The sequence below is a fragment of the Triturus cristatus genome, chromosome 8, assembly GCF_964204655.1.
Source record: "Triturus cristatus chromosome 8, aTriCri1.1, whole genome shotgun sequence".
In the NCBI taxonomy this organism is placed as follows: Eukaryota; Metazoa; Chordata; class Amphibia; order Caudata; family Salamandridae; genus Triturus; species Triturus cristatus.
In genome coordinates this window covers 959,724,501-959,746,592 of record NC_140591.1, presented here as the reverse complement: position 1 = coordinate 959,746,592, position 22,092 = coordinate 959,724,501, and the positions used below count along the sequence as shown (strand labels likewise).

The following is a 22,092-nucleotide window of genomic DNA, read 5'->3' as shown; positions in this document are numbered from 1 at the left end:
ACTAATTCTTCATGCAAATCAGTAATATTTTTTATATAGACCTTCAGGTCTTTGCTTTCATCTGGAATGTAAGTGCAACAATGTTGAACTTTCAGCATTCCACAAACTCCACCCTCCTTAGCTAATAGAATATCAAGGGCAAGTCTATTTTGCATAGACATGGCACGTACGGCAATTAATTCTGTATTCACCAAAAGAAACCCTCCAGCGGTATTTGTCGATAAGCGATCCACCACTGTTGACAGTTTCCGAATCCCATAAGCATTCAAAGAAATTCCCACTGCTGGAATTAAAGCTCCAAAAATGTCACCCACTATTTCAGACCAAGTTTCCCTCTTGAAGCGCATTAGTAAATGAATATGTTCTACATCTTCTATTCTATCTATATGAAAAATCTTTGGAAAGACCAGGCCCACATAACACGTGCCATACCAATGGTCAGGCAACTTGTAATAAGCCTTGTTCCCACAAACATAATACACTCCTGGAAAAATTGTATCTTCTCCACCTCTGAAACCCCATCCTGTTGCAATGAAGTATGTATCATGACATTCACTAGTCCCAACAAAATATGTATCATATTGGGATTTCCCTCTTGTAATGCACAGCTTACCCTTCTGTGGTGCATCTAGAGCTAAAGTTGGACTAACCCCATTTCTTAATTCTTTTCCCATCTCAATGTCCCAGATTGTCTCACTCACTTTATATTTTCCTGCCTTTTCATGCATGCTCAATCTCATTTCCTCCACCATATTTAGGAAAGCTTTCTCCTCTTCTTCCAAACTGCAAGTTAAATTATTCTTAAAAATATAATCTAATGTTAATTCTTCTTTTTCAATGAAAATCTCACCAAAAATGTTAGCTTCTTTAGCTGGATTCAGCTTTTTGTTCATTGGCAATTGCCCAAAAATACTATCTTTGTTAGACATCTCATAATCTATTTTCCCTAACAAATAAAAAACACTACTTAATACACTACAAGAAATTCCATACGTAGCTGGTAAATGGTGATAAGTAACACCCTCTGAAACGGATGCAGGTAATTGCATACAAACATAGCAATCCCTAACTTCCATTGTTTTCACATATTCGTATAACAACTTTGAAAAAACATTACTAGAAAAATCATTAATTGACCTATCTTTATGCATGTAAGTATTACTAATTCTAGTTGGAACTACTTTTTGCGAACTCTTCTCCACATTTGTCACATTCTCTATATGCATCTCAAATGTACCTATTGTAACTCTAAATGTAACTAATAAAGCTAAAACACCCCATAGTAGCATTAATAATCCAGTACAGCAGCAGCACATTCTACACCATCTTCTTAAGAAGGCACATCTACTTTGGTTATTCTCTATGTTAGCCATTTTACTACTTTGACCTTGTCTTTTGACTTAGCCTCTACTACTCCACTACTGAAATTTCTCAAACTTTGGATTACTTCAGACAGCTGAATTTCAGACTTTCTCCTTTTCACTTTTCTCCAAGTGATTTCTTTTGTTCACTCAATTTGGATATTCATCACTTTTCACTCCTTCTTCTTCAGCAACATCAAATTGTATCAGATCATCAACAACATCCTGTGCATCCGACTCTTCTCCAATGTCAGTCAGGATAACTTTTAAGATTCCAACAGATTTTTCCTTTTCCTCAACCACTTTTCTCAAGATCCCCTCCGGATTGTCTCGATTCACTGTTTCTTCTTCTCCTTCTTCAGACAGTGCCACATAAGACCATTCCGGTGATCTGTACTTTTGGTTGGGTTTTCTAATTCTCTTTATCTCCTCAGGTTCTCTTGACTCCTTTTGTTCCTTTCTTTTTACTTCATTTTGACTCGACACCTCATTCACTTGTTCAGCTTTCGATGTATTCCCTCTTATCAGTCTGTATCTCAGCCTCTTTACTCTGTTGTTAGGCCAAAAATCTCCTCTTACAACCTTTTTCGGTCTCGTTTCTGTATTATTTCTTTCTCCAATCCAAGTTCTCTTTCTCAGAACTCGACCTTCTGATTTTCCATTCTCACTTTCATCCGATTCTGTTTCAAATGCCTCTTGTTCTTCAGCAGTTTTCTTTCGCTCCACAGTCTTTTTCACCACTATTTGAGACTTCCCTACTTCTGTCCCTCCTCGGGTCTCCGACACGCAATCTTCTTGCTGTCTACTTGTCCCTTCACCTAGCTTGTCAAGAATGTTCCCTACACCTCCTCGGGGGTCTTCCGCAATCTGTCCCTCTCTATCTTCTTCTGACCCTACTTCTTCAGGTATAATCTCAAGTGGTTCTTCAATCTCCTCCTCTTCTGATTCAGGGGTAATTTCTGTGGAACTGCTCTTTTCTTTTCTTTTTCCTCCACTGCTTTTTGGAACTTCAGGCTCTCTTACAGAATCTGATCTCCTTTCTAAGATTCTCAATGGTTCTCTTGAAACCTTTTCTGCTTCTTTTCCTGAACTTTGATTTTTTCTCACTGGTTCTGGGTCTTCATCATCACTGGAATCTGACTCTTCAAAATACTCTCTACCAGTCCCATCTTTTGGGTTTGGAACTCTCAGAGTATGACTCGCATGTACCCAGTTTTTCACACCAGCACACTTCACTGCAGTTGTCGTAGTTAGAATGACTTGTCTTGGTCTTCCCCACCTTGGAACCAAGCAGTTTCTTCTTCTGTGTACTTTAATCCTTACCCAGTCCCCTGGACTCAGATCATGAGCTTGCTTCTTCTCAAGTGTGGTAGCTTCTTCTCCAATCTGGTGAAACACAGAATGAACTGCATCATCCAGGCCTTTACAGTAATCCAAAATCATGTCATCAGTTATTGTCATCAACTTATTGACAGGTACATATGCATGTCGCATTGCACGTCCCATTATGATTTCGTGCGGACTTAAACCAGTAGTTCTATCTGGAGTAGATCTAATAGTCATTAGCACTAGAGGCAAGACATCGGGCCATTTCATACCAGTGGCTAAACACATCTTACCAATCCTGTTCTTGATTGTGCCGTTTATCTGCTCAACAACACCAGAAGCCTCTGGTCTGTATGCACAATGTAGCTTCTGCTGTATGCTTAATGCTTCACAAATCAAACTCATGAGTTCATTATAGAAGTGTCCACCTCTATCAGACTCAATCGTTACCGGAAATCCGTACCTAGGAATCAACTCTCTTAACAGTAACTTTGCCACTGTTACTCCATCATTTCTCCTAGTCGGATAGGCCTCAACCCATCTTGAAAACAAACAGACTACCACTAGTACATACCTTAATCTGTTTACTTGGGGCATTTCAATTAAATCAATCTGCATTCTTGTAAAAGGACCTCCTTCTCTGCCTATTGTTCCCAGACTCACCACTGTCTTTTTCCCAGTGTTAAATTGCTGGCAAATCAAACATCTTTGACAGATACTTTCTGCAATTGTCCTGAACTTTGCATTGTACCAGGTTTGTTTAAAAGACCTGATCATCGCATCCCTTCCCAAATGTCCCTGGCCATGATACATCCTTGCCATTGCTGACAGCATGGAGTTCGGCATTACTGGTCTGCCATCTCTATAGACCCAAACTTGATCTGTCTCTCTTGGGGCACAACCTGCCTTGATCCAATCTTTCTTTTCTTCCTCCTCTGCCTCATCCTGCAACTGTTTCACTTCATCCCACGTCTCTAAGACATTAGTAAACATCACAGAATAAAAAGACATTTCACCTTCTCGTTCCCGATTAATTGACTGGTTATTTTTAGCGCAATATTGAGCAATGTCATTTGCGTATCGATTGCCAACTGTCACAAAATCATCTCCTTGTCCATGAGCAGCACATTTCACAACTGCTAATTCTTTAGGCAGCTGTATCGCCTCAAGTAATTTTCCAATCACTTCAGCATTCTTTATTGGAGTCCCACTCAACGTCAAGAAACCTCTTTGTAGCCAAAGTTGGCCAAAGTCATGCACAACTCCAAATCCATACTGACTATCAGTCATCACAGTCGTTCTCAAATCTTTCCCAATTTCACAAGCTTTTGTCAATGCCACTAATTCAGCAACTTGCGCAGATTTCACTCCTTTCAATGGTGATGCTTCCATTACTTCTGAAACTTTGCACACTGCATATGCTGCACATAGCACACCCTCATCATTCCTCAGGCATGATCCATCCACAAACAACACATGATCACTCTCATGCAAGGGAAGATCCCTTATGTCTGGTCTCGGTTTTGTACAGTAATCAAGCACATCCAAACAATTGTGATCATCTTCTGTTTTCACACCCACATTTTCAATATCCGGCAACAATGTCGCTGGATTCACATTCACACATCTCTCCAAAGTCACATTTGATGCTCTCAGAATGACTTTCTCATATTTAGTCAACCGACTATGTGACATGTATTGAGTTCTGCTTCTTGTCAAAAGAATTGCCACATTATGAGGTACGAATACCCTTACAGGATATCCCATTATGATTCCCTCACTCTGTTCCATGCTTCTGCATGTTGCAGCCACAGATTTCAGACATCCTGGTAAACCTACAGCTACAGGATCAAGTGTCGATGAGAAGTACGCAATAGGCCTTCTCAGTAATCCATGCTTCTGAATTAACACTGAAAGTGCACATCCATTCCTCTCACTGCAGTACAATTCAAACTCCTTTTCATAGTCTGGCATACCCAAAGCAGGGGCTTCACACATTCTGCTTTTCAACTCTTCAAATGCTGCCATTTGTTCTCCATCTAGTTCCAATGGGTCTGTCATCTCACTTTTTGTCAGCTTAATCAGTGGCTTTGCTATCAGCGAGAAATTAATTATCCACTGACGACAATAACCCACCATTCCCAGGAACATTCTCACTTCCCTCTGGGTCTTTGGGGCCTTCATTCCCCTGATGATTTTAATCCTGTCATCAGTCACTTTTCTCAGACCTTTTTCAATATTGTGTCCAAGATAATGCACCTCTTTCTTGCAGAATTGCAATTTGGCTGGAGATACTTTTAACCCTCCATCTGCCAGATGATTCAGTAAAGCTATAGTATCTACTTCACAAGCTTCACGTGTCTTTGATGCCACAAGTAGGTCATCAATATACTGCACTAGTACTGAGTTTTCAGGCATGATCAAACTCTCCAATGACTTTTTCAATAACTGATTGAATATCGAAGGACTCTCTGTATACCCCTGTGGGATACGACACCATGCTAAAATACGCTGGCCAAATCTAAATGCAAAAATCGGCTGGCTGTCATGATGCAATGGAATTGAAAAGAAAGCATGACACAAATCAGTCACTGTATATCACTCAGCATCATGTGGAATCTGATACAAAATCACTGATGGATTTGGCACAATAGGACAACATGCCACCACAATTTGGTTAACTTTTCTCAAATCTTGTACAATCCTGAACTTCCCATTAGGCTTCTTTAGCCCCATTATCGGTGAATTACACGGACTACTCAGTAGTTCTCTCAGAACTCCCTGCTGAATCATTTTCTCAATTATAGGAGTTATTCCCTCTATTATTTCTGGTGTCATTTTGTACTGAGGAATGTTAGGATAAGTAATTCCCTCTTTCACTGAAATTTTCACAGGATCTACATTATTCATCAATCCCACATCCTCTCCAGTAAAGTCCCAAACTGTCCTTTTCACTGTGTCTCTCAGCTCTTGAGGCAAATCCTCCGGATCAAACACAGCATATGCACCAATTAACTCATTCTCTCTATTTTCTAGAGTCATTCGGTACAAAACATCCTCATCTGGTGTTTCAAAAGCTATTCCATCCGGTGTACAAAAAATTGTACAATTCATTTTACATAACAAATCCCTACCTAACAGGTTCACTGGACTTGTGTCACAGACGATAAATCTGTGCATGTCTGAAAATTTCCCTATTTGTACTCTTACTGGTTCAGTAAGACGTGTCCTGATTTGTGTATTGGCTACACCAACTACTTGGATTGCTTCATCCGAGAGAGGAAGATTTCTAATATCTGTTGACCTGACAGTTGATCTTGTCGCACCTGCGTCTACCAAAAAAGTAACACTTTCTTCATTTATTTTCCCATCTACAAATGGTCCTGCCTGGTCTATTTCTAGAGTTGCACCAAGTATGCACTCTTCCTCCTCTCTTCGGCACTGTCAATAATCACCCTCAGACTCACTCCCTTCATTCTTTAACAAGTACTGTTGTACCTGGTTAGAACGCCTTGGTTTGTTTACCTGCTCATCATTGTAGAATCCCGAATCCGGATTATACTTTTGTGATCCTCTATTCTGCGGCAAGAGCGGTTTTGGCTCTTGACTCTGCTGTCTCACAACTTTCTGTTGTTGCTGCTGTTGATTATTCCCTTCGTTCTGCACCTGTTGATTTAAGGATTTTCCCTCATTATTCACTAATGGTGGATTGGTACACTCAGATCTCCAAAGTCCCAGTTGGCCACAGTTGTGACATGGGAACTTTTTTTTAGCTTCCTCAAGATTCCCCTTTCCTTTCCCTGCATACCTAGGTCTATTCCCTGCATTATTTCCTGCATTATTCGCCTGTTCCACCAACTGTGCTTCCTGTCTTTCCGCAACTTTCACTTGTGCCCACATTGCTTTCTCTTTCAGCTTTCTCTGTTTTGCTTCAATTTCATCACTGAAGTATTTTGCATGTCTCAGAATCTCATCTATTTTCTTACTCTGCCAATCCACAGTATGCTCACGAATTCTTTCACTAATCTCAGGTCTCAGGCCATATACAAATCTGTATACAAAATGACTCAAATCCTTGTCACCCAGGTGTTCATCTCCACTGAATTGCTTAAACGCCAGTATCAGCCTCTCGTAAAAAGCATGAACTGATTCTTTTACTTCCTGATGTGTTCGATCTATTTTAACCCAGTCTGTCTCTTTTGGAGGTACTTTATTTTTCAGGTATACGATCACCTGCTCATACTTTCTCATTACTTCTGGATCTGGTGCTCCTGTTCTCTGATCTCTTGGATATTCCTCAGTAGGCCAACTTACAACTATTTTACACTCAGCCCACAAGTCTGCTGGAACAATTATATCAAACAGACTATTCAGGTCAATCCACAGCACTTTTGACAATTTCACAAACCTGTCTACCTGCCTATACCACTCGACGGGCTTTTCTCTCAATCGAGGGAAATCATTCGTAAATGATAAAATATCCTGTCTGGTCCATGGAACATGTACATATCCTCCTCCAGGTATTTCTCTCATAGGATAAGTATCCACTGGTTTCTCTTTTTCTCTCACAGGAAATGCTGAATAAGTTCTATCTCCTGATTCTTCCCTCTTCTTGTACCACCTATCCTTCCACTTCTCAACATCACCCCATTTTCGCAATAAAGCGATAATCTCTTTAATCTGTCCTGTTCTACCAGTACCATTCAAATTTTCAGTATCTTTATCTGTGAAATCCATCCTGTAAGACTTCTGCAAAACTTTCACTTTATCAATGTCAACTCCATAGTCATTTGCTATTGCTCTTAATCTGTCATGTGTATTTTTAGTTCTCCAGGTGATGTTTTTACACATAAATAACAATTCACCATCATGATGATTTTTTAGAATTTCTGTAGGAACTGTCCCTGCAACAAGCTCTTCTAATTCTACACGTAACCTAGCCACATCAATTGCTTGTGAATCTTTATCCCTCTTTTGAAGAACTTTCATCCAATCATTCAAATCTTCAGCTGTTATTTCAGTAGATTTTCTCACTGGAACCACTTTCTTCTGCGGTTCTAAAATCGGCATCCCTGAACAACTAGCTTCATCAGCATCCAGTCTTGAATTAGACTGTACCTCTAATCCTTCATTACATGTGTCATGTCTGGATTGCCTCAGATCACTACTTTCTGTCCTTCTTCCTGAATCCCCTGAAGGACCAGCCAAACTTGTCAATCTATTCCCAACATATGGAATCACCAAACCATTCTCACCCGTCCTCTGCTTTTCAAAAACAGGCATAATCGGACCTATAGTTACGGGCACCGTAACAGCGTCTAGATTCTTTGTCAGCTCTTTGATCTTTTCAGTCAATTCCGATGTAGTTCTGGCTAATTCTCTCGTATTTTCGCCACTGCTTCTATTCTCTCTTTCCCTGAAAGGATTACCACTTCTTAACTCAGGTGTCACATTTTCTGTCTCAATGATACGCACTGTATCTCTTATCGGAGAAACAACTGGTGTACTCTCGTCTGGTTCTGGTCTATATGGAGGTGGTCTTTTGTAAATCATGTCATTCAAGACCTCATCCTCATATTCATTAACTCCATATCTCCTCACTTCTGCCTCAGGAACCCTTTCTGTTCCCTCTTGAACTGTTCTCATAGGATATAATCCCTCTGACATACTAGCATCTCGCCATCTCGTCATTCGATCATGATGAGTTTCACGACCATGTCTCCTCCCAAACATATACCTATAGTTTCCCCCAGACCTCTGTTTTTCTCGCTCATGTACTTCCTCTTCCCATTCCACTAAAGCCTCAAACTGTGTCGGCCTTGGTCTTGGGTCAAGACATAACATCTTTTCCCGTAAATTTTTCAACACGGCCAGATTAAATGAACCATGTTCTGGAAATGCTAAAACACCATCTTCCTTTGTATACCTAACCCAATTCTCCAACCATATACAGGTATGATACCCATATCTCGCAGCCATGAAGGATGCAGGCGTTTTCGATGGAGGTAACAATTCACCCTCTCTCGTTTTAACATCTTTATCCTTGTCGAACCACTTTCTGATTTTTCCGAACAATGTTTTTTTCTTTTTCTCTTCTTGGTAACACATTTTAACGTTTACCAAACTTTCTAATCCCTTCCGTAATACAACTTAGTAGTACGATGTTTTATCCAATAACAGCGCGACTCACACTAACGCACCAATCCTGGAACGTCTACGTCACTAGAATAGCTCTACCAATCCTTGCGCGGCTCACACCAACGCACCAATCTCAGCGCGAGCACTGTTCTGATCTAATATCCAATCAGAGCGCGGTCTGTTTGACTTCAGCAGTCGCTGCAGTCGCTTCTGTCTCCTGTCTCTTGTCACTCGTCTACCCCTCCTTTACAAAATTTCTCAGTAGACTCCGTGTCAAATTTCTACAAAATTTATTAGTTACAACATATAAACATCTCCATTGTCTGCTTCGCTAACCACAGAATAGTAAAGAAAATCTATTTCACAAGAATTCCGTTGACACAGTAGCACATCCCTCTACTCTGCCCTTCTAACACACATTCATTAATTGTTTCCTCTAGGACTTGTCCAAAGAGTCTTACAATCAACTAAATATATGAGCATTCACGCACATTCATACAAGGAAATATATGGTACATACACACAGAATCCTGCTTTTCCCGAGAACAGCGAACAATCTGCTCCACTACAGAATTATATCACACATTAACCAAGCAGCTTACCTCTGCCCAGTTTCTCAAACAAGCTCAGAGAATACCTATTACTTCTCCCGCGATCAGCTTTAACGGTGAACCTTACGGATCCCTGGGACTTAAGACCAGAGTTTCACAGATAACCTTCACTACCATACGCACTCCTTATATACCAGAAATATTTCTAATAGTAACATACGACAATGTCACTGATTCCGAACCCAGACAATGTGACGCGCAACTTCAATTGTCACACGTTTTCTTTTCCTGCATACATACAGGACCAACAATCCCGTCTTTCCCGAGAGCAGCATATACTTCCCTCTGCCCTACTACGGAACTGCTACTAGCTCCCAAGTTCCAGAAGCACTACATATAACTCAACATGACGAATCCAACATATAGTATTAGTACATATACCAACATCAATCAATAATCAATAAGCTAATGTACAAGCAATCTAATCAGATCAAGACAATCATCAATAACCATCCTCACTCTGCTACCAGGAAATTGATGCAGATTGGGGTGTACAAAATCTCCCTACTTCCACGGATAGAGTAATTTCACAGTTACACGCACATACACTCATCATACACTAGGGCCCATTTCACTAACATACACTCAAATACTCTACCAGCACTGAACCTGTGGAAAGAAAACTCCTAAACACCCCACATCTACACTGAGGTCGATAAGACCTAGTTATTGTAATTGTCCTGAGTCATAATCTAAACAATCTATACAACAATAATCAAATAGAGTACTCAATAATTGACAAGAAATAATCATCAACACCGTATTTAAAATTATGGTTCTTTATCTAAAATTAGTCAAAGGAAATCAATTAGAATAAATAATTTTCTCATAATTACCTATTCTAGCTAAATGTCAGAATGGGTCATCAGGACAAGTCTCTCAGTAGAAGTCTCCCGAGTCACCGTCCTCACAGCATCGATCCTCACCAACGCAGGTTTGGGAAGAAGTGGCAAAGTGGCCTCAAACCCTCTCTAGGCTAACAATATTTATAGGGAAACTTGCAATATTATAGAAACATAAAATGTTCTAAACGTCCGCTGAACCGCTGAGCAGAGCGAGCAGGAAAGGATGTAGCATCGCTACATTTGGAAAATCTCCGAACTAAAAATTAAAAGTAACTTTCGACATCCACATTTCCTCGGAACTAACATGATGACTTCAGAGTCCATTCAGTTCATTCATTATGGCTCCTTTGTCCTCCAAGGCTATTCGGATGTTTCTTGGAGACTTGCCCAGCACTGCTGCTGTCCTCACGGAAAATTTTAAGCAGGCGAAGACTGTGGTCAGATGACTTCGACCATATTCAGCAAGGCCCTCTCATCACAAATCTCTCACTCGAGGCCAGGCTGCAAACGGCGGCCATTTTATTCTAGGCCAAAATAGACCATCTTAATTAAAAGAGACAAAAACAACGTTACCACAGCATAGTGATTAAACAGTGTTAACCCCACTAATACCCTTATGTGTATGTAATTATCTAGCCTTTGCAACACAGAAAAGCATTAATTCAAAAGCGTTTCGTGCTTTAAAATAAACAGCACTCAGCAACGTTTATTTAATAAAACATGCACATTTATTAAATAGCAAACGAAAGCATTCCCACGTGTCGGTTTTCTTCTCATTAGTACATGTTGGTAAGTTTAAAACATTTACACAAAACAAATAATTAGTAATTAATAATTAATAATTTTAATTATGACAAATAGACAAACCAGAGCTTAAAAACCCAATAGATTTTCATCAGAAAACTCTGTTCCAGCAATATCAATTCCCAAATATTTAAAACTCAATCATTTCAGCGGTATTGAGGATTGCCATTGTCAGAGGATTTATCTCCCTGAACCGGCACTAGTAGGGACTTGTGCCTATTTACTCTGAGACCTGTAGCCCCTTTGTAGAGCTCAAGAAGGTAGAGACATCTCGGCCTATCAGGTGTGTGTTTGCTAGATAAAGAAGCACGTCATCTGCGTATAACTTGAGTCTCTCCTTCTTGGAATTCTCCCATCTCAATCCCTGCAATTGGGTGTGAAATTGATTCTGACGATAGCCAGGGCAAATATAAGGGGGACACAGAGGGCCCCCCTACGGGTCCCTCTACTAATAGGAAAAGAGTTGAAGAGGACTCTGTTGATTAACACCTGGGCTCTGGACTGCAAGTAGAGTAGAACAATGTAGCCATGTATACGGTGGCTAGTACCATTTTTGGCTAAGTCTCATTTCATAAACCTCCAGTCAGTGGTATCAAAGGCCTTTCCAAAATTAGTGAGGAGGAGAACTCAAGGCTCAGGGATCTCATGAGCTCACGCCAGTGCTATATGCAGTCAGCATATACAGTGCCGGGTACCCTGATTAGGTATAAAGCTGCACTGGTCCAGATAGACCAGGGTAAATATGACCTGCTGCAGCCTCGTGGCTATAATTTTCACACACATTTTAATATCTATATTAAGATATGGGCCTATAGGAATCACAGCCCGGGGTGGCCCTCCTTAGGGAGCACCACTATGGTGTCTGTGTCTAGTTCTGGAAGAAAATGCCCTGTCTGCGCCACTTCCAGGTATAGATTAAGGAGGTGGGAGGACCATATGTCCTGAAATTTACTGTAATATTCCAAGGGATAACTGTCTGGTCCAGTGGTGTTCCCTGATTGTAACACAGATATAGCTTCTTGAATTTCCTCTAGTGAGATGGGCTAGTCTATATGCGCACACTCCAATTTGGATAGGGGTGGAAGCAGAATGTCTACCAGTTGGCGCTGCTTGCTCAGAGGACGGGGTCAAGTCTCATACAGGGTGCGATAATACTCTGAGAACATCGCATGTATTAGCACTGAGGTAGAGTGGTTGAGGTTGAATCAAGGATCCCAGCCAGTATAGGAGCTTACCAGACTTGTTCCCGCTTTCATACACCCATTGTGTGGAGGCCCTCCAGCCCTGCCTGGCCTCCTGCAGGGCAGTCTGTCGGAGAGTGGTCCTGGTGAGCGCTAATTGGCACTGCATGGCGAGGGGTTGGAAGTTTGATGGCGATCTAACATAGCAAAATGGACCTCCGGATCTGTCAGCATTTGCCTACAGTCCCTTTCATTATGGCACACATATCCTTTGGCTACACCCAGAGTAATGGCCTTCCCAGAAGCCCAAAATATGCCAGCCGAACCTACTGACCTGGTGTTAACCTCAAAATGGGTGTGCATTTCAGCACTTGGGAGGTCTGTGCAATGCTCATCCTGGAGATACCAGGCACTGAGGCGCCATATAGTAATTAGGCCCTCCGAGCACCGAACCCCCATGATGAATTTCAATGGGCGAATCATCTGAGATGCCTCTATAGAGGATTTCTACTCTGGTGGCATGCAGGGCATCTATGGCAGGCATTACTATGAAGTCTATGCGTAAAAGCTTCCCATGCGCTGCTCACATGTGAGTATGGGCTCTCTCAGTCAGGTGTCCTAGCCTCTGCACATATCCGAAGCCCAGGGAGTCCAGCCACCCTCTAAATTGATTCACCCTCATTATACGGTGTTTTGAAGGGATTCCCATACTATCCATGTACGGGTTAAGTGTAGCATTGAAATCCCCACCTATAATGCTCAGGCCTGCAGGAAAGGCCAGCAGTGTCGCTGTAATAGCTGCAAATGTCTCAGTGGGCAGATAAACCAGGACGAACAAGCTCAGAAGATTGTATGTATGTCCTTCCAGTAACCCCTACACCACCACAAGCTGACTGGGGGTCAGTGACTGTGTTCGTAACTGTAAGGGGAAAGGATTTATGCAATAATATGGCTTCTCCCCTGAAGCCCCTGGCAAGCATTGTATTGTAAACTCTAATGTACAAAAAGCGGTTTTGGAATGGGCAGTTTGATACCAATAGGTGTGCCTTCTCTAACACAACGACGGAGGGACGAAGGTGATTAGCATATCGGGGGCCTGCTGATCTCTTAATCTGGTCCAACAAGCCATTCACATTCCATGTTACGACTGTATGAGCAAGCCCGTCTGCGCCCGTCAGTGTCCCGGAAGTGGCCAGCGCCAGCTACGCTGCCCGTCGGGGCCCCCCCTTCCAGAGAGTAGGTTGAGCTATACCAGCGATCATCTGCAGGCATTGCACCCCCAACTGTGCTCCCATCATAGTAACTGGGATGTGCTCAATTGTCAAGATACTATCTGCCCAACGTGTGATTTTAGGGTGAGCTCGGGCCTGGCAAACTCAACCCAAACAAATGTCTCATCATGTAGGCCCTCTTGGGTTCCTCCGATTCTCGCCGCTATGATTAATGCACGATCACTCAAGAAACACCATCTTGATGTTTTTGACCTTTTTGCGGACAAACCAGTGGACCTCCTGTTTATTACGGAGACTTGGCTAGATGCCACATCTGATCCTATTGTCGTCCTGGCCATTCCTGATGGCTATAGGATTTCTAGAGTGGATCGTCCAGAGGGAAGGGGGGATGGGGTGGCTATTATATATAAGGACAAGTGGGACCGCCATAGGGGTGATGTTAGCTCATGGGGGAATGCGAAGCCCTTGTTTTCAGCATTCGCTTCTCGGCACATTTTACCTTGGGAGGCTTCTTGATCTATAGGCTCCTGGTCCTGCCGAGGGTTTTCTTAAAGCATGGGGTGATGCTGTTGTACCCCGAGCTCTTCGCTTTTCCCACTACATGGTTCTAGCTGATCTTAACATCGACCTTGACCAGGCAGACTCTAGGGACGCACTTGATTTTCTTGACATCCTTTTGTTCCATCCAGCTTTCTCAGTGGGTTAGTCTCCCTACATACCAAGGGGGTCACATCCTCGATCCAATTTGCTCTAATTTTTCCATATTGGTGAATGACCCCTTCCCAGTTCCCTGGTCTGACCACTTGTTAACCTATTTCTCTTGGGCGGTAGCCAACGCTGGCCCCCCTGTCCGATGCAATTGCAAACCACCTTCTGTATAATTGACCCAATTGTGTTTAGCCAGGACTTGGAGGTTACTAGGCCCATTCTTCTGTGGGATATTGAGGGGAGACTTGCTGTGTTTGCGAGTTGGGTTCCTAACACAATGGATATGTTATCCTCTGCCCCCCTTAGGCTTTCTAGGGAGTCACCTTCCAAACCATGGTTTACGCCCAACTTGAAAGCATTAAAACATGAGTGTAAGGAACTAGAGCGGGATTGGTGGTGCAGAGAATTCAGCCCCATGGCTAAACATAACCTTAGGCTAAAACAAAAAATGTACTACTCTGCCATAGCCCAGGGTAAAAGCCTATACTATTCGGCCCACATTAACCTTGCCAAAAACAACAACAAAGACATTTTCGCTATCGTCCAGAGCTTCATGGCCCCCACAGCCCAATCGGGCATGTCTCCATCCACAGAAGTCTGGTGCGATGCTCTCTCTAGCTTCTTCATGGATAAAATCCACACTATTCAGGCGGCTTTTACCTCCTGCAGTGGGGCCACAGTTGGTTCCCTGCCCCTGGGGTCTCCAATTGCTACTCCTATGCACTGCCTGCCTGCCTTTACTCCCATTGATCTTTCCAGCTCTCTTAAAATTCTGAAGGGCCTGAAATCAGGCTCTCCATCTGACCCCTGTGCAGCCAGATTGCTGGCAGCTGCTGCAGAGACTATCAACTTGGAAGTCAATAACATCATTAACATGTCCCTCCAGGAGGCCCGTGTCCCGGAAGTCTGGAAGCAGGCCACGATTCTTCCCTTACTAAAAACCCATCTCTTGATCCTCTTAGCCCTGGGAACTACCGTCGCATCTCACTCTTTCCTAGTGTGGCTAAGGTGTGCGAAAAGGTAGTGACCAAACAACTCACTGAGTTTATCGATGTTCGGGCCTCTTGCACCCAGCCCAGTCAGGGTTTAGGGCTTCTTGTAGCACTGAGTCAGCCTTGGTGAAAATTTCAGAAGCCATCCGGGAGTGTCTGGACGCCGGCGGGAGGGCAGCGCTCATTCTGCTTGACCTGTTGCAGTTTTCGACACGGTTCCACATTCACTGCTGCTCTCTCGTCTTGCTGAGATTGGTGTGTCTGGAACTGCTTGGGCCCGGCTTAAGTCCTTTCTGGAGGGGCGGATACAACAGGTCTAGCTTCCGCCATTATCTTCATCCTCTCGGACAGTGGCCACAGGTGTCCCCAGGAGTCTTCCCTTAGCCCCCTTCTCTTTAATATCTTTGTTACCCCACTGGTCCAACTTGCCGAGGACTTGGGGGCTAAAATCAGTGCCTATGCTGGCGACACCCAGCTCCTATTTACCTGGGGTAAAAATGTGGACTCCGTCTCCTACGCAAATTTTTTGTGACTTCTGTATTTAAGTGGCTAGCTGCTGCTCAACTTAAGTGTAACGAAGAGAAGTCTGAGATACTCCTCTAATTTTAGAGAAAATGATCTGGCCACCCGAGTTCTCCATGTCTTCATCGACAGGGAAACCCGCTAAGAACCTGGGGGTTTGGTTTGAGGAGAACCTATCATTTTCCACTCCGGTCAAGAAGTTTGCCGGTAACTGCTTTGGGCTCCTGAAAACCCTCAGGAAATGTCTCCCTCTCCTTCCTAGGGCTGTGAAAGAAACAGGTATCCGTGCTCTTATCTTATCCCGATTAGACTATGCCAATGCTCTGTATGTTAGCATCCCTGGCTACCTGCTGAATAATTTACAGGTGGTCCAAAATGCAGCAGCCAGGTTCTTCTTGACATCCCTATTGGAGGGAGCGTGAGACAGCACCTGCGATCACTGCACTGGTTTCCCTTGGCAGAACGGGTCAAATTTATATCCCTAGTCATTGTCCATCGCGCCCTCCATGGCCTAGGCCCTACCTACCTTCAGAAGCGGTTCCCCTTCTTTGCCCCTACGAGACATCTGCACTCTACGTCTCAACTTCTAGCCCAGGTTCCCCGCTTTAAACATCAACGGTTGGGTGGCAGCTCTCTTGCCCTGAAAGCCGCCTTGGCCTGGAACTCACTGCCACTTGCGTTACGCAACACCCAAGACTCCATGGCATTCAAGAAAATCCTGAAAACGTTTCTCTTTGTTTAGTTCAACCTGTTTAACCCCTCTTGGTTCACGCCGGTACACTCCACGGAGTAGCTGTGCGTGCTATAAAATAAAATAACATAACATAACATATGAGGTATATTGGTTGGCAAGTACGTTACCCACCCATCTGGGAGCGAGCAATTGTAGTGAGGTGAAATCAAGGGTACCTCGAAAGGCGTAGTGATGGGTCCAAGTGTCTTGGATGCAGTGCATGTCACAGGCAGCATACTGGCAAGATAAAAACAAACAATAACTCAACTGAACAAAACTCCCTATCCCAACTCCCCCCCTCGCCGCACTTTCTCCGCTGAAGCATCTGTCATCCTAAAACCAAAACAAATGAAAACAAACCAAATATGTGACTCAAAATGGAACATCTAGTTCTGAGGGGTTTTCAACTCATGGCCATCCTGAAGTGAGCGGATCAATAGTAAGTGCTGATGATGTTGCCTGGTTGTTGAGGAGTCTACGTTGATTATAGTTGTGGGTCACTATCCTCAAAAGCTCCACTCATAGGGCCATGAGCCAGTTTGGGTCCACCTTCAGCATTTGGATGATTCCCCACCGACTGAAGCACAGCCTCTCAGACCACCCTTTGCCTCCCCGATGGCTGATCAGCTCCGCTGGCCCACAGCAATCAACATTCACCAGCTCCTCCGGCATCCCGGCAGGCTCAACCACGCGGCTGCTGATCAGATTTCCTTTCGCTACGGGGGGGGAGGGGGGGCGCCACGGGAGCGATCAAGGTGCCACAACCAAGCAGCGGCACAAGACTCCATTGCTACTCCATGGAGCCGAGGCAATGATCAGCAGGCTGGATGAGCAAAGATTGCAGGAATGGCCCGGAGCACATGCAGTGTTTGACCACCATCGTGCCCAAGCTGGCCACGCCCTCGCCATTCTTGATACTTTTAGTCTGTGTTTGCTTGATACATCAAAAACGAGGACATGATTTTCCATCTGTAATATTTCTGTTAACAAAAATCTTCTCAGGGTGACTGGATCCGCTGCACAAACCTTACTGATGTGTAATTAAACATCTCAGCTAGAACCATTAAAATCATCAGTGGTCTTTGGCAGCAGTTCATAACCTTTTGACTTCTGTGGACCCCAAATGTATCACTACTGGAAGAAAGGGACCCCAGCCTAAGCAATTTCTAATGATTTAAACACTCTTGGGACGATTCACAGAACTAACTTAAGACAAAATCCTAAACTTACTACTTTTGATATTTACAGAAGTTAGGATTTTGTCTTAAGTTTGTCTTAAGACAGACTTAAGACAGACTTAAGACAAAATCCTAACTTAAGTCTGTCTTAAGTCTGTGTAAGCCTGTCTTAAGTCTGTCTTAAGTCTGTCTTAAGTCTGTCTTAAGTCTGTCTTAAGTTTGTCTTAAGACAAACTTAAGACAAAATCCTAACTTCTGTGAATACCAAAAGTAGAAAGTTTAGGATTTTGTCTTAAGTTAGTTCTGTGAATCGGGCCCAACTTTTTTAAATTTAATTCACAAGCAGATAAATACACAAACATAATTTTAATTAGAAGGTTGGAACTTTTGAAAATGTTATTATACTTCTAAAAGATGAAGAGTTGTGCTAGATTCTATCATATCACTTTGTCTTTTTGCTCCTAATGCATGCTCTGTTTTGGTCAGCATGTATCTGTGCCTCAATTGAGGTCATCAATCTTTCATGCTAGATTATGTTTGCTGTACTTGCTGTGCTCCCACAAGTCAAGCAAACAATGCCAGCTTCCAGCCTCAAATTTCAAATTCCTAAACATGTACAAAGCGTTTTAAAATACTCCATTTTACACTTTCCTCTGTTATGTATATATACTTTATTACTCTCTAATGTTATCAAATGTTGTATACAGTCGCAGATCCCCTGAATAGGTGTTATGGACCCCAGGGGTCCACCGACCCCAGTTTAAGAACTGTTAGCCCATGGTTTCGGATGCCCTAAGCTAAGGATGGGCTCTCAGACACCAATCTTCCCTTCCATTGTGTTTTACCCATTAGGCAAACTTTTCTTTTTTTACTAGATAACTTTTTATTCAATTAATTAAAGTATTACACAGTCAACTATATTATCTATCAAGTTCTCTATAGTAAGAAAGTGTATTAGAAATTTGAGAAGACCGAAGACAACCCGAATGAATAATATCTCAGAGTTCATATGGTGCAAGATATATCATACAATGTATTAAAAGTCATTTCACATACAGCTCTGCAATTACAAAATCAGATATACTAAGTTCCTTTCCTATAAAAGCTTATGTGTACAAAATAATTTATAAATATGCTTGGAACTGTTTGAATGAATTACAAGAATAGCTGTCAATTATTCTTTTCCTCTCTTTCATTCTATAAAAGTTAGAATAAGTCTGTCCCATGTCTTATTGAAAAAGTCTTCTTTTTCTCTCACTACCTAAGAGACTGTTTCCATGATAGCCAAATAGTTGTCTGTATTCTAGTAGCCTTCTAATGCCTAAAAACTGGCCTCTGTCCTGTTCATAATGCTTTCCAGAGCCATAATTGTATCTCATCTCCATGGATGATGTGGTTGACAGGCTCTAAACAATTACAGATGATTAATAACGTACTTTTGCAAATGTTTTTGCCTGTAACAATTTCACCCACAGTTGAATTTGATATCAAATGACAGATCCTGTAAATGCAACACTAACAAAGTTTCTCATAGTAATTTGCATAACGGTCTGTGTAGTGTTCTGCCCTCATCTGCCACCTGATGCCAGGCTAAGAACAAGATGCTTCCTCTTGAAGTATGAAAGTGGCACACAAAACCTATATCTACATTTATCATGATTCAGGTACATTTATATCCCATGCCTCCAAACAATCATAAACAGTGCTGTATACAAAGCAAATGTACTGCAACTAAATAGGGTGAACAACTGATTTTTTTTTTAATGATTAGCTATACTCAAGCCTTGTATGTTTATGGGCACAAACCTCTTATCATAGGGCTTCCATGTAGACCCTTACTTACGTTTGTGATCTTTGTTCAAAATGTACCTACTATGTAAATATATGCCTAAAATGAGGCACACAAATCTGTCAGGGTCTCCTCTAGTCTTTAGTAGCGTGAAATTTCCAGTTTCAGCCCTTTAAATAATTGGTGTGCTAATAAACTAGGAGCTTCTACAACAATCAGTCTCTGCTAAGTATCGAGATGTCTTCAGAGCTGGCAGACATCCTTCAATTTGGCGGACGGTGTAAATACAGGGTGGTAGATGTAAAGTCCTCCACCACTTGTATTCCTTTACTATGACTGCCTAACCTTAAATAAGGCCCCCTGTCTAGAGTGGTAGAGTGAGCGATTAGACTGTTTGCATGCATTTGTCCATCAACCTTTGGGCATTTTTTAATTGTCAGTAATATACTGGAATTCTGAGATTAGCCCAGCCTTCCATTTTCAAGCCTACTGCTACCAAAGTGTGTGAATTCTAAAAAGTAGTACATTTGCATCCATTAAAGGAGTACTTATTTGGCTGCAACTTTTCTACTTTTTTGGTAAACATGTCACTATAGATATTTACGTTCCTGGTTCCAAAAATGAATACATTTTAAAACCTCTTAGTGAAATCAGGATGATGAGATAAACCAACACTATTATAGCAGACCCTACACAGGGCCCCCAGACCTAACTACCAGGTAAAGAATGCATTTATTTGGGGGTGTCACAACCTAAACACCCCCACCCCAGAAGCAACATCCCTGCTCTTTGTAGAAGTGAAACTCAAGCAAACACTTTGGGGCTCATTACAATGTCGGGGGGGGAGCCTCCTCCTGACAGTCGGAATCTCCTCGACTGCATCGGAGCCCTTCCGACTGACTCGGTCGGTTTACATTCCAACCGCCCGATTCCGATGACTGCGGTCGGAACGTAATCCATCCGGTCATTCTGACTTGGTACCCAACGACTTGTGGCATATTCCTGTCACTCAGAACCATATCTTACAACCCAGACAGAGTTCCCGCCGTCGGATTACGGTGCTGATTTCCAACAGCCTTTCCGCGTCAGCCTGTCAGACATGGAAAGGCTGTCAGAACGTAACTTGGGGGAGGCCCCTGCAGGGCCTCCTAGCCCCCACACGTGGGGCGCCGGCGACATGGTGAAAGGTTTCCTGCACACACCCCATTTCCCCATTGAAGTCGGTTGTCGGGCATAACATGAGCTCCCTTTGGCAACAATGGGACTCCGACCGAACAGTGTTCGGTCGCATCGTAATCCGGCAGTCACGAATTTGAGTCGGTGTTGGGTGGAGGCTTTCCATCTGACATCGTAATGAGCCCCTATGACTTTCTAATGTCTGATCAAGCAGGGAGAATGCTTCATTGTGAATAGGTCATTATTTATTGCCCTTCAGAACACAAAATCCAATTGTCTGGGCAGACTACTCAACATTTCACCAGCACCTGGATGACTGAGTGATACATACAAAAGACACTTAGAGAAAGTGCTGGCTTCGTTAGAGAACAATTTCAGAAAAATGTCATTTGTCCTGTTTATAATGAAGTCGCTCACGGCCGAACCATTTCCGTCTTTGCAGCTGCCGCTATCCGAAGTAAACTGAACCAGTCTGTTGACCCTTGCGACAACTTCTTCCAGTTCGCCTGTGGGGGATGGATACATGATAACCCTATTCCTGAAGACATGTCAAACTACGGCATTTACCCCTGGCTCAGGCACAATGTGGACCTCAAACTCAAAGGTAAGGAGATACCCACGGGAGGCTTTTCGAACTGCGTCTCAACCAGAGGCGCAACTAGAGCAAAATTTCGGGAGGGGGCTGAGCAAAAATTTCGGGGGGGGGGGGGGGGCTGAACTTTAAGCAATAGGCAGAGTGGAGCTGCAGGGGCTCTTAGAAGGGGTGAGACAACAGCAAGGCCTCATTAACGTGCAAATGGTCTTTTAAAGACCTGTGAAGAGCTCGGGTGCGGCTGCTTTTTTGCCCGGGAAGGTGTCTCAGCCCGGGCTGCCACACACGACGGGGTGGGGGGGGGGGGGGGGCTGAAGCCCTTTGAGTCCAATGGGTGTTGCGCGCCTGGTCTCAACAGACTGTACTTCAGAAAATAACAGTTGGCGCAGTCCTTCTTCTGTTTCATGCCCTTGCGTGCAGATGTGCCGCAATAACAATCGTGCATTTTCCTCTGAATACGGGCTAAGAAACGTGTTATTGTATTTTACTGTTTTCAGAAAAAAAAGGTGTGCTTTACGTACAGGTACGACATAAAGCACACCCTTTTTCCTGAAAAATAGCTGTTGCTTTTTAAGCTCCATACATAAAACCTTTATTGTAATGGAAGGTTCTGCTTTCAAACCGCTGGATGTTTTTGGTGCATCAGCAAACCACAGGATGTATGTTTTTCAACACAAAATGCCTTCTGTGCAATGTATAAGTGGGTTTTTCAGTAGTGGTACTTCCTAGGCTGGATTGAATATCCTGATTCAAGCTCGATTTTGCTCTCAATGGCTCGTTTCATAGGCCATTCTGTTACTGGAATTGTCCAACGTTTAGTCCTTGGACTTTGTGATATAAATCTACCCAGCGTATGAGAGAGGAGGGCACATGGCAAGATTCATTTCTGCTGTAAAACATTTGT

The 22,092-nt window shown here is 43.0% G+C and overlaps 1 protein-coding gene across 1 annotated transcript in view; it reads left to right on the top strand.

Moving 5' to 3' along the window:
* PHEX (phosphate regulating endopeptidase X-linked) overlaps nt 1–22,092 on the top strand; it is a 1,454,229-nt gene that overhangs the window by 131,410 nt on the left and 1,300,727 nt on the right. Inside the window, exon 3 of the mRNA XM_085622474.1 lies at nt 21,039–21,200. Within this exon, the coding sequence (XP_085478600.1) occupies nt 21,039–21,200 (162 nt within the window). The remainder of the gene's footprint in view (nt 1–21,038; nt 21,201–22,092) is intronic.